Source organism: Geotrypetes seraphini, chromosome 19 (assembly GCF_902459505.1).
Source record: "Geotrypetes seraphini chromosome 19, aGeoSer1.1, whole genome shotgun sequence".
In the NCBI taxonomy this organism is placed as follows: domain Eukaryota; kingdom Metazoa; phylum Chordata; class Amphibia; order Gymnophiona; family Dermophiidae; genus Geotrypetes; species Geotrypetes seraphini.
The window spans coordinates 14,852,265-14,866,308 of NC_047102.1; the positions used below are offsets into that span (position 1 = coordinate 14,852,265).

The 14,044-nt window shown below is 42.0% G+C and overlaps 1 protein-coding gene across 6 annotated transcripts in view; it reads right to left on the reverse strand.

Moving 5' to 3' along the window:
- Positions 1-2,304: 2,304 nt before the first annotated feature.
- The window catches only part of OVCH2 (ovochymase 2), a 94,496-nt gene continuing 82,756 nt past the window's right edge, over positions 2,305-14,044 (reverse strand). For 5 of the 6 annotated variants that reach the window (XM_033928240.1, XM_033928239.1, XM_033928236.1 and 2 more), the window contains 4 exons: positions 12,366-12,458; positions 10,162-10,312; positions 6,409-6,542; positions 2,305-3,721 (listed from right to left, as the gene is read on the reverse strand). In XM_033928240.1, coding sequence (XP_033784131.1) covers positions 3,588-3,721; positions 6,409-6,542; positions 10,162-10,312; positions 12,366-12,458 — 512 coding nt within the window. In that variant the 3' untranslated portion in view covers positions 2,305-3,587. Of the gene's footprint in view, positions 3,722-6,408; positions 6,543-10,161; positions 10,313-12,365; positions 12,459-14,044 lie in introns of those variants that run through there. The other variant, XM_033928241.1, reaches the window with a different exon arrangement.

Consider the following 14,044-nt stretch of genomic DNA (forward strand, 5'->3'; position numbering starts at 1 on the left):
GGATGAAATGTACAGTGTCGGAATCCATGAGACAAACTTGTTTTTTTTCTGTTACATAGAGCTTTATGGACCCCTGTTCGTTTACAAAAATTGGATAGCTCTAAGTCTAATGAATGTTGGCACTGTCATCTCGAAGCAGGGACTTTAGATCATTTATTATTCTATTGTCCATTCATTATGAATTTTTGGAAATCAGTTTGGGACCAAATTAACTGTTTATTAGATAACCCTGTGGCATTATCATATGATACTGTGCTGTTTGGTATGGCAATGAGAGCAAAAAGTCAGATATCTACAAATAACAAATTATTACTTATAATGACTGGGGTTGCCATTCAACAAATTACATATAATTGGAAAAATTGGAATAGATTAAATTATAATTTTTGGTGGAACTCCTTATGTCATATTTATAAAATGGAGAGACTTATTGCGATACAACAGGGTTGTTTCAGGAAATTTCAAGATATTTGGGAGCCATTAACAAAGTATTGTAATGATTAGAAAAATCTTGTTTCCCTTAAATTTACAAGTTCAATTATGGGGTGGGAGGGAGGGTATTTTTATTGTTACATGTTGTATAAGTATTGATTATATGATAGATAAGGGTGGGGAGGGGGGAGATAAGAGAATATTATATGTATCATTGTTGATTATTAAGTGATATATTTATGGTTATTTGTATGGATATGTTATCACACTTATAAGTTTAAAAATGAATAAAGATTTAAAAAAAAAATAAAGAGTGGGTAGGGTTGGGTAGACTGGATGGACCATTCGAGTCTTTATCTGTCGTCATCTACTATGTTATGTTATTATGTTCCTCCAGACCTCATTCCATTCCCCAACCAACATCTCTCTCATCCTTCTATTCCCATGCATCTTTACCTCATTCCTCTCGATGCCCAATTTTCCTCTTCCTTTCCCCATGTGCACCATCTCTTTCCCTCTCACTCACACACTCAGGCCCAACAATTGTCCCTTTCTATTCCCTCCCTCCTGTGTACCAAGTTAGTGCCCCCTTCCTCCCTCCTTACCGATCGTAAAACCAGATTGCTCTAGATCTGTCGGTAACTGTGTTAATGACTAGTCTGTCTGGAGGTTTTTTTCAATGTCCCATAAAAAAAAGAAACAATTCCCCAACAGCCCTCCCCAATGACCACCAACAAATGCAGCACTACGACCCCTGACAGACACAGCTCCTCCCCCAAACTTAAAACAAACAGCAGGAGGGACCTTCCCCCCCAAAAAAAATGGCAGGAGGGATGCCCACTCCCTCCTACCTCAAAGGAACTCCCTCCCCCACCTGAAAAAAGGAAGGAGGGATGCACACTCCCTCCTGCCACCAGAGAACCCCCCTGTCCCTCCAGGTCCCCTTATCCCTTACCTCTTCCTCCCTCTGGCTATGACACAGGGCCTTAGGCCCCTCCCTGTGTATCATGTGATGCATGGGGAGGAGCCTAAGGCCCTGTTTGGCTCAGACACCACAGGCCTCTTGGGAGGGGCCTAAGGCATCTGAGCCAATCAGGGACTTCCTTAGGAAGGAGCCTAAGGATGTCCCTGATTTGCTCAGATGTCTCAGACTCCTCCCAAGAAAGGGGTTCTGTGGTATCTAAGCTAATCAGGGCCTTTGGCCCCTCCCCTTGCATCACATGATGCACCAGAGCGGGGCCTAAGGCCCAGTGTCATAGTTAGAGGGAGGAGGAGCAGAAGATGTTCTCAGTACCTCCTGCTCCCAACTTTTAAGATGTACAGGGCAGGGGGGCCTCCGGAGGCAGGAGGGAGTGGGCATCCCTCATGCCTTTTATTTCAGGCGGGGGGGAGGGAGTTCCTTCATGGCAGAAGAGAGTGGGCATCTCCTGCCATTTTGCTGCGGGTCAGCGGGTCAGGAGGGGAGGTGGAAGGTGGCTCGGGGTGCCAGTGCAGGGTGGGAGGGCATGGCACGGGAGACTTTTTTGTTTTTAATGGGACAGGTTGTGTTTAACGCATGCACAGCATCTGTGCCATTGAAAACAAAACCAGAAGCCCTAACAGCAGTGACAGGAGGCTGCTTTCCTTATCACTGCTGTTAGGGCTTTGCGTATGCAAACTTGTTAGTACATCGATTGCTTTTGGGGAATTGGTCAGCTTCAGCTAACAGTGATCCAGTCGGTAAGATTTTTGTGCATCTAGGCCTATGATTCTACCCTACACAAAGAATTTCCAGGAAGTCGGTATAGATTTTCACTGCCATCACACAGAATCCACAAACTAGCACTCATAAACAAAAAGTCAAATCAAAAGATGCTCAATCACAACCAACAATCAGGTTTGAACAAGTTATGTATTCAATTGTTGTGAAATAGAGGGAAAGACCTCAGTGGTTGCAAGCACACCGTGCTGCTGGACTGCCAAGATGCAGCCAATATGATGGTGGCAATACTGCGATTCTTTTCTCAGTCATCCATAATTGAATAACATGTAACAAGATGGTACAAGTTGCATGATCCATAACCATAAATTCCAACAGAAATACACAAAAATTCTACAGTATAACATGACCCTGGAAAAAATAACTGTTTATTTCTTTTAAGTGGAAAGGAGGGCTTTGAGGTAAATATTTAAATATACATCCTGTATCATGAAAGCCTTCCCCAAAATTGCACATTAGCAAATAATGAAGCAGTGATTCTGCAATACCCATTGTACGCATGAGAGTTGAATGCTGAAAGTGTGATGAATATAGTACTAATATATTAGATTTGCCTATATAGAGAGTTTTAATGACTAATAAGAAAAAGATCATTTGATTACATTTCTTGGTATACTTTCCTAATTTCTTCCCTTTTTACTCACACATTTGATCCCAGGAAACCTTCACTAGTGCCTCATTTTCTTGCTGCAAAGGAGCCCATCTCCTTATATGGGCCTTTTATGGGAGGAGCTAATCCAACACAGGAAGGGAAAAGGAAGACAGGAAGGGGAAGAGTAATATGGGACTGCCTGCAAGATTCTGATGAATCAGTGCATATAAAGCTTTGCACCTCTAGGGCTTAACACTATTACAGGAAAAGTATATCACTTAGTAATTCTTGGAGGAATCAACACTCTTCTACATCCTTGAGCCATTTGAAACAGTTCCCCCCAGATTCTGTCATTTTGAAAGTTTGACCACATAAATTGTATTAAAAGGTGAAGCAGGGAAATAAGTGAACATTATTACAGGTTGTATGTACCCAATGGGTATTTATAAAATATATATTCTAAATATTGGGTCTTTATGCCTTATTCAAACACACACACTTAAGGTTATTTGGTAACCTCAACCAAAATAGAAAATATATACAATTTATGAATCAGTTCAGGAAGCATAGAATATCACACTTCAGAAAAGCATGAGAGCATAACACAGAACAGTTACAATCCCAATCTATTCAAAGTTCTATTCATTAGATGCATTTATGAATAAAAAGACAAAACAGCATGGCTTGTACTCCACCAATTTCATAGGCATGCAATGCAGTAAAAATCTGTAGGGCAGAGAATTAATATTCGCCTTCACCAGTCTTTAGGAATATGCAGAATAGAGGCCTAGTGATATGACAGTTTTATTTTGAGTCCTGGAACCAATAATACATCCATAATTTATATGAAGGATCATGGGAAGACGTGAATATTTCCACTGTGACTGCAGACCCAGTGGACCAAATGGTAGAAGGAACATCTTCTTCAGTAAAGTTCCCTGTGAAATGAAAAGGACAAATGTCATGGATAGGCGAATCATTTGGTGTTTGTATACACATACATAACTACTCCCAGTTCTCCTACAATAAGTCTGATTAGGTAAGAGGGCCTAGACCAGGGGTCTCAAAGTCCCTCCTTGAGGGCTGCAATCCAGCCGAGTTTTCAGGATTTCTCCAATGAATATGCATTGAAAGCAGTGCATGCACATAGATCTCATGCATATTCATTGGGGAAATCCTGAAAACCCGACTGGATTGCAGCCCTCAAGGAGGGACTTTGAGATCCCTGGCCTAGACCCTTAGAATCAGCTTCTGTAAACAAAACTATAAGTTAGATGGCAGTAGGTACCCTACTGCTACCTAACTTAATTATTTTATTTGGTGCAGTATAGGTTCTCCCTCTGATGTCATTTCCTAGGCACGGGACCCGGAAGTGATGTCAGAAAGAGCCGACACCAATTCGGGAAAATTAAAGAGCTATGAGGAAAGGGAAGGAGCATGTGGCGGGGGGTTTGAGAAGGAGCTAAGTGGGGCTCCACCACCCCAGGCACCGCTCACCCTCACTACGCCACTGAGAAAAGCCTAAGTTTTAAATATATTTCTCTCATTCTAACTAATTCTAACTCATTCTCCTAACTCCTCTCACCTTGGGTTCTGCACCCCAGCCCTATATGTCATTGTCTGTCTATCCAAGTTAGATTGTAAGCTCTTCCGAGCAGGGACCATCTATAAATGTCAAAATGTACAGCGCTGCGTACAGTGATGAGAAGGAGGATGGGTGCTGGCGCCTGGGGAGGACTGACCCTCCCCCCTTACTACACAACTGGCTCTTCTTGACCCTCTGTCTTGCTAGCAGTATTTGTTCAAAGCTTGAGAGGCTAAACACCTAAACTATGCTAAGCTGCTAGTTCAGTTTTTACCATGCATTAGACATCGGCACAGACAACATGGGCTTAGGTGCTTATTTTTAAAAACTGCTAGATCTTTTGCTGTGTATGGCTCTTAAGTTTATTCTTACTAATTCGAAGTACAGTTCTTCCTTGTGTGTTATGCAATGGTGGAATCAAGCCTATCCATAAGAAATAAAAATCTGTTGCAGAGAGAGTAGGAACAATTTGTATTATCCACCTTCTTGGTTCTTTGTTGGTCTTTAAAAATATGAAGTAAAAAAGAACATTTGAAAAAAACCCAACCCTAGTTTTGCAGTCAGATATCCTCTATATAATTGTGAGAGGAGGGATCTTTGACTTGTCTGGGGAGGAAGTACAGTATTACCAAAGAGAGACCAAATTCTTCCAGACAATCACCGACACTCTCAAATCATGGTAGAAACAAATTCTGATCAACTGGGTTAAGCTGTTGCTTTAGATCAGGGTTTCTTAACCTGGGGTGCATAGATGGGTTTCAGGGGGTCCGTGAGGGTCAGATAAAAACATTTATATTCACTATACAGCCCGGTACTGTTGATTTATCTCACAGATAACGAGAGAGTAGATGTAGTAATGGTAGTGCAAAACGTCTGTTTTATTTTGCACAAGAGGTATGTTTTTTTATAATTATAATGAGTGGCCATTACTTTTTGCATTAAAAAGGGAGTGGTTTGTTTTTTTATATTGTTTACTTTAAAGTTTAATAATACTTTGTGTATGTCATATATGAATGAAACAATCAAGTCTCGATAAAGTACATTATATTCACTGCATGCAAAGTTGTGTTTATATGAATATTTCTGGGGCAGGGGGTCTACAGCTTTCATCAGATTCTTAAAGGGGTCCTTGATTCAAAAAAGGTTAAGAATCATTGCTTTAGATCAGCGGTCTCAAACTCATACCTTTTGCAAGGCCACATTCTGGATCTGTTAGGTACTTGGAGGGCCTCAGAAAAAAAGAGTTAATGTCTTTTTAAAGAAATGACAATTTTGCATGAGGTAAAACTCTTTATAGTTTATAAATCTTTCCTTTTGGCTAAGTCTTAATCATAATATTCTAATTTATAACTAAAGAGACGTATGATCAAGAAACTTTTTTATTTTACTTTTGTGATTATGATAAACATACCGAGAGCCTCAAAATAGTACCTGGCGGGCCGCGAGCTTGAGACCACTGACCTTTGGTCTGTCCCACTATGGCAGCTCTTGTGCTCTTATCTGAGCCAAGTATAAAAATAATCAAGCCATTGTGACATCATTGGTGAGGTTGTCTGTTATGCATTGGTGGAATGAGGCATTATGACATCACAATCTCAGCTCTGGAATGTTGCTCCTCTTTGGGTTTCTACCAGGTACTTGGGACCTGGGTTGGCCACTGTTGGAAACGGGATACTGGGCTTGATGGACCTTTGGCAGTGGTCTCCAACTCAAACCCTTTGCAGGGCCACATTTTGGATTTGGAGGTACTTGGAGGGCCGCAGAAAAAATAGTTAATGTCTTATTAAAGAAATGAAGTAAAACTCTTTATAGTTTATAAATCTTTCCTTTTGGCTAAGTCATTTATAGCTAATAAGCCATATGATCAAAAAACTGTTTTATTTTACTTTTCTGATTATGATAAACATACAGAGGGCCTCAAAATAGTACCTGGTGGGCCTCATGAGTATGAAACCACTGCTTTAGATGCATTTGTACCATTGGCTTTTACAGGTTTATATACAATCAATTTTTGCAGGGGGGGAAAATACATTTTCCTACCTATAAGAGTTTTCTCATTAGAAATTCCTTCGTATATGACCAGAAAAGATTTGCCAGACTTCAGATTAGTTTGCAATTGTTTAAGTTCTAACTTAATACGATCTTCTTTTGGAGCAATAATCCTCCATTGGCACCTGAAACCGGTAAGTAGAGAAAATAAGTCCAAGTCTGAAAGGAAACTTAATAATAATCTGCCTAGGAGGAGCTGGTATACTGCACATAGGCTGGGGTCTCGGTTAGATTTTTAGGATGTGTACAATGAACACAGGAAAACATACCTAGGAAAACCCCTACAGATGTATACAAGCCTCAGGAAAGGGAGTAGGGGAGGACCAATTAAATTCCAATGCACTACAGAGGTGAATAATCATACAAAAAGTAGTAATTATTAATAGAACACAAAACAATGATAAAAGTTGTCTAAAACCAATAAAATGCAAAAACAGATTGATTCAATTACAAACAGAAAAAAACAGTTTGTCAAACGCATGAAAATGTTGCCAGACTCGACAGAGATCTGCGCGCTTCGGCGATACTACCTAGGTTAACTCTTTCTCATGCATATTCATTAGGGATGCCCTGAAAACCAGTCCTGAACTGCAGCCCTGTTTTGGGATGAGGGGGGCAATGGAATTTGCAATAATTTATTGAGCGGATTATATTTTTGAGAGACAGCGTTGCAATTTACCTCTTAATGTTCAGCTATTTATCGAATGCCTCCAAAGAATATTAAAGAGATCCGCGATACAACGATGATGGGTACTCGTCTAAGTCAGAAGTATCCATCTTCAGGTCCTTGAGAGCTGCAACCCAGCTAGATTTTCTCAATGAATATACATGAGATCTATTTGCATGCATCGCCTCCACTGTATGCAAATAGATCTCATGCATATTCATTGTGGAAATACTGACACCCTGACTGGACAAGAGCTAATAAACTAGGTTTGAGTAGACTTTATTTGAATTTATGGTTAGGTGTGTTCAGTCTAAAAATTTTCATTTAGGGCTCCTTTTACAAAGCTGCGGTAACGATTCCCCCCCTGGAAAATGCACCAAAGTCCATTCAGTTCCTATGGGTTCAGTGTATTTGCCGTGGGAGAATCGTTGCTATGTCTTTGTAAAACGGATTCTTAGTTTCCTGGGTCAGTTATAGGACTTTTTCTTTTGTTACGATTTTTAGAATGGGTTTTTTTTTGTTGTTGTTTCAAAGGCAATGCCAGAACAGTATGCTGGTCTTTGGCGCAGTGATTAAAACTGCCGCCTCAGGACTCTGAGGTTGTTGGCTCAAATCCCACACTGCTCCATGTGACCCTGGACAAGTCACTTAACCCTTTCAGGACCAAGGGACATATTTGTCCCATAACTTTAAAATCCTATACATTTTGATTGGGATAGTCTACAGTTCTAAATTTGATATGTACGGATTCCATATGATACTGCCTTTATGTAAACAAACCGGTTCCGACATTCATTCATTAGCGTCGTTGCCAGATTGACGAGAAGATTCACTTGCCACACTGTCCATAAGCCAGAAGTGTGATTTTTTTAAATAAAAATAATGATATTTCACAAAAAAAATCAATGTTTTGGCATCTGCAAGCCCTTTTTACCATAAAAATGTCGTCAAAACCACAAAAATTGGCCTACGATCCTTATGGTCCTGAAAGGGTTAATCCAATCTCCAAAAACCCTTGAAATGCAATTTTCTTGTTCCCCAAAACAATGGGATGAAATTATATATAATATTTCAACTCTGGTTTGGCAAAACAAGTTGTTATAGAAATGAATGGCAAACCAGAGTTGAAATATTATATATAATTTCATCCCATTGTTTTGGGGAACAAGAAAATTGCATTTCAAGGGTTTTTGGAGTTTGAATAATTTGTCCCTTGAGTTTGTGATTGTGGAGTGTTTTACCGAGTCATTTAATCCTCCAATGCCACAGGTATATTAGATAGAGTGTGAGCCCACCAGGACAGACTGGTAAAAATGCTTGAATACCTGGATGTATAAAAATATTTAAATAAATAAAATACATTTTAAAAAATATTTTTGAATAGTGCATGCAAGTGTATAATATTTTCCAACAGAGTGCTCTCTTTGTGGAAAGGGTAATGTATGTTACTTATATTACTCCCAAAATGCAGCACACACCTTATTTATATCAGAAAAACCTTGAAATTTGGAGATTTTCCTGTCCTGGTATAAAAACATGATTATTTTTAATAATATATATGTTTTTTGAATTTAATTTTCTTGTATGTTATTAGACCCCTGATGCATACCATTGGCCGAAACACTGGCAGTGTCAGGTATTTGAAACTAAAGAATATTTGGTCCCAGTTCTGTAGGCTTGTATACTTTTTAGGTGTAAAACCATGAAATGACATTGCATTCATATGAAAGCAGAGTCTCTATAACTGTCCTATCAGATCTCCTGATGTAAATAAACACTTTCAGTTTTATTGGAATGTATACTGACGTTAGTGCAAGAGAGCATATCATATTGTTGTCTTCTAGAAATCCTGCTAGCCCTACAGATCGAGTATTTATGTCCAAATATGATGGGTGAGGTGATCTGAGTGGGTATTTCTGATACTGGGGTACTTTTTTCCCCTTGGTACTTATTGTCGATAGTAACTACAGACAAAAGCGAATAATTACAATGTGATGTCTTGGCTTGCAGTTCCGTGGATGGGAAAAAATGAAATTGAAAATGTATGGCTTGTTTATGGTTAATTCAAATGAAACTTCTGAGGGGCCTCAAGGGGGAAATTGTATAAGAGGGTCCCTAACTTACCTCCAGTTACTGAACCCCCACCCCTTAACCTCTCCCATCCCAGAGAAACTTGCTTGATGGTCTTTTGAGTTCTTTTCCAGAAAAGTGAATAATTAAATCAAGATTCCCTCCCACCCCCCCATTAACCACCCTCTAGGTTTTCGCTAATAGGTAAAGCAGGGTCATTAGATCATGGACAGGCGTACTAAACTTCAGGAAAGCAGTAAAAGCCCACCTTTTTACCCTACTCTCGCAAACACGCCCCTAACCTCTATTGCTACCTCAGCAACATTATTCTGCCACGCTGAAATGTGCTCTCCACTTGACATACAGGCAGAACTAACACCCTCTTCTACGAAACCGTGCTAGCGGTTTTTAGCGCAGAGAGCCACGCCAAATGGCCTGCGCTGCTCCCCGACGCTCTCCGAGTTCCTATGAGCGTCGGCAACAGCACGGGCCATTCGGCGCGGCTCTCTGCGCTAGCGCGGTTTCGTAGAAGAGGGGGTACATCTTGAGGCGCGCACTCGGTGCAAACACTATGCAAGATCTTATCTCCCTACTACGTGTACCCAAACCATAAATGCCAAAAACTGTCCTATACTTCGAATGCTTTACTTACAGGGCCTATCGGTTGCCATGCTACAGTGCTCAGCCCCCCAAATCTTGTATTCATTTCTCCATACAGTTCATAAGAATTATCCCTCTGCTGCTGTCCTTCCCTTTAATCTGCTGTTCTGACTATCTTATATGTGAATTTGCATCCTTGTTGCCCATCGTTTGCCATGTTACTGTACCCAGTACCCGGTACCCAAAGCACGTACATAGGAATTTCTAGTACTGCTCTTCATCCTTTTGATAAGTTGTTCTGTTTATGTGCTGTATGTAAACTTGTAACCCGTTCTGGGCCCTTCTGGGAAGAAGGGCTAGAAATTCGACTAAATAAATCAATAAATGTCTGCTTTTTTCCGTGTTACCTGAAGCCATTGGGATAAACAGCAGGTGAGGCAGACAGCTGAATTTCTCCTGGGGAATGCAGTACGACCACATCCTCACAGCCTGTTGCAAAATAAACTCTCTCAAAGTCGTCCGAATGGTCGGAAGCATTCTTCTTCTCCAGTGGAGCGTCTGCACAAGAACAAAAGTGAGCGATTGTGAGCTGTTGTAGGCTACTGGTGAGCTGGATGACATTACACCCTAAGCACCCCTGATAGACACTGGGATCTCAGCAAAAGGAGCCTTCAGGGGCACGCTAACAGGGTCTGCAAAATGTGACCCTAACAACAACACTTCCTGTCCGTTATCCCATAAGGATTTCTCAGAACATTGTCACCCGGCCTAGGGTTACCGTATGGCTTCAGAAAAAGGAGGACTGATAAGAGACATTTAGGTTTTACTTCCGTTGAAAGCAATGGAAGTAAAACCCGGATCTCTCAATCCGTGCTCTGTTTTCTGGAGCCATATGGTAACCCCAACCCATCCATCCCTGTGACAAAAATCATTACAGCTCCCTACCCCGACCCCGTCACCCAGCACTCTCTGCGTATGGGGGTGGTTGTTTTTTTTTCTCCGATGAACAGTTCAGTTCAACACAGTGAAGGACTTTTTAAGGACAAGATTTTGATATATTGAAAGTACCTTGCCCTCTCTCTGAGGATTTTTCACAATATGTAGGATGGATTCAGGGCCAGCTTTAATTATTGCAGGGCCCTGGGCGGACCAGTTTGGAGGCACCCTCCCGGAAGTCAAGGCAAAGTGTCAATAAAATGGTATTAATCTTTCTGATAAAAGCAAAACCAAAGGAGGAGGGGGAAGGGAAAAGACATAAGGGCTGGCCAGTGGTGCAGTGTAGAGTATCAGTGTACAGGAGCATGATTACTAAGGGAGAGGGGGAGGGAAGGAGATGGAAAAGGGCAGGGGTGGCAAAGTCCCTCCTCGAGGGCCGCAATCCAGCCGGGTTTTCAGGATTTCCCCAATGAATATGCATGAGATCTATTTGCATGCACTGCTTTCATTGTATGCTAATAGCTCTCATGCATATCCATTGGGGAAATCCTGAAAACCCGACTGGATTGCGGCCCTCAAGGAGGGACTTTGACATCCCTGATTTAAAGCAATGGAAGTAAAACCCGGATGCCTCAATCCGCCCTCCTTTTTCTGGGGCCATATGGTAACCCTAGATCAGGGGTGGCAAAGTCCCTCCTCGAGGGCCGCAATCCAGCCGGGTTTTCAGGATTTCCCCAATGAATATGCATGAGATCTATTTGCATGCACTGCTTTCATTGTATGCTAATAGCTCTCATGCATATCCATTGGGGAAATCCTGAAAACCCGACTGGATTGCGGCCCTCAAGGAGGGACTTTGAGATCCCTGATTTAAAGCAATGGAAGTAAAACCCGGATGCCTCAATCCGCCCTCCTTTTTCTGGGGCCATATGGTAACCCTAGATCAGGGGTGGCAAAGTCCCTCCTCAAGGGCCGCAATCCAGCCGGGTTTTCAGGATTTCCCCAATGAATATGCACGCGATCTATTTGCATGCGCTGCTTTCATTGTATGCTAATAGCTCTCATGCATATTCATTGGGGAAATCCTGAAAACCCGACTGGATTGCAGCCCTCGAGGAGGGACTTTGACACCCCTGGTCTAGGGTTACCAGATGTCCAGGAAAACCTGGACACGTCCTCTGGACTTTCCAAAACCTGGCAGTTTGTCTGGGTTTTGGAAAGGCCCAGACGGGATCCAGACGCATATGAAGGGCGTCTGAGCATGTGCGGATGACGTCACACACCTCTGCATCCAGGCTCTCCAGACACGGTTGGAGCTTCTCGGTGAAGAAGAGAGGAGGTTTGTGGGGGGCTGGGCTGAAGGCTGAACTGGGAGGGGCTAGGGCAGGGCCACGTGTCTGGATTTTTGCGGCTCAAAAAAAAAAAGGTAACCCTAGGTCAGCCACCCATTGCAAAGCCGACTCAGTTAAGTCCCGGGCCCTGTGTGGCCACCCTTGTCATCCCTGCTGTCCCTGGATGGATTCATACTATATGTACCATCATTCCTTTAAAAGCAAAGTGCTTGTTGGATGAATAATTTCAGAATACCTGCAATTCTACTCACCAAAGACGCATCTTGTCCATTTTATAGTACAAAACTTTGTGAATATTCAAGAAGAGAAATGGCTAAACATACCATCTGTAACGACATCTGTGTTTGTCAAATCTTGTGCGAGTGAAGATTCTTCCTTCCTGGCAAGATGTGTCCCAGTGGCAGAGTTATTTTTATCTGAAAGAATAAGAGCATGGAACACCATTAAACGGAAACTCCTTATCACTCACGGCTGATTGTTGAATTCTTCTCTTCTCTCTGATAGGGACGGGCCGGGGTGCAGCTGCTTTCCGGAGCTGCCCCAGTCCCACAGTCCCGTGCTCAAAAGATTTGCGGTAAAGGAAACCCTACTGTAAATCCAGCATTCAGCATTGAAAATTTTGCATGGTATGCTCAGAGTAATGAGCATGCAAATTTATGCTGCAATAAAATCGTGGCAGTAATTTGCTGCTCACCCCGACCTCCAAAACCCTAGCCCTGGTGGTCCGCTAGGACCCCCCCAGCAGGCCCGGACCTGCACCCTGAGGCAGCTCCCCTCAAGGCAGGATCTGACACTTCTATCAAATCAGGACCCGACACTTCATTTCCAAAGCAGGAACTGACACCATCTCCCTGGTGACCTAGGGGCCCACCCTGATACACCTGTAAAAAAAAAAAAATCCAGGAGGCAGGGATTTTTTTGTAGTTAGGCCCCACCTAGTACATCCCAGAATACACTGGGGTGCTCCCATTTTGTTGATGACACTCTGATGGCTCCTGCTAAAGAGCGCTATACCAAATAATTAATAAATTTGAAAAACTTTACTTGCTTACTCCCTCCTCCTGGATGTTTTTAAAGGTATGGCAGGGTGGGTCCGTAAGCTATCAGGGAGATGATTTTGGTTCCTGCTTTGGGGGGGGGGGCTATCCCTGGGTCCTGCTTTGGGAGGGAGGGATTCTTCAGGTCCTGACTCAGAGCGGGTATGCATCCTTGGGTCCTGACTGCATGGTTGGGGGAAGGGTAGGTGTCAGGTCCTGCCTCGGGGTCCCATTGGACCACCAGGGCTGCCCTGGACCTGATGTTATCTTTACCAGCACTAAATGTACCCGACAGCATTTTATTTTTTTTTTTTTTAGCTTTCCACAGGGTATTTAATGACCATGTTTAAATGTAGTCTCGCGCTGGCATTAAGTTTTGAGCATTGGCCCGCTGGTCTGTCATTCTGGAATGTTACTCTTCTCACCTACTCCATGGTGTGACAGAGAGGAGAGAAGGGTCCGTATTTTAAAATATGCATTTAAGCAGAGAAGATGATTTTTGCTATGCCAATACTGTGCCTCCTAAATCTGTAATTAATGTAATGTAATGTAATGTCATTTATTTCTTATATACCGCTACATCCGTTAGGTTCTAAGCGGTTTGAAGAAAATATACATTAAGATTATAAATGAGAAGTAAGAAGGTACTTAAAAAATTCCCTTACTGTCCCGAAGGCTCACAATCTAACTAAAGTACCTGGAAATTAATAAAGAAGAGAAAATAAAGATGGTTGAAAAAAGAAAAATTCTATGTGAACTTATAGGATGGAAATTAAACTGACAGTGAAGAACTGTATGAAAAATACATATGGAATGCAGTTAGAGAGGGTAGGTTACAATCTATTGATGGTATTTGTTTAATTGGAAGGTGTTAAGGTGGGTAATTTGGGGGAAGGTTATCTGAAGGTAGGTGAAACCCTACCCAGTTTACTGGGCAGGCTAAATGGGTAACATCTACTATGTTA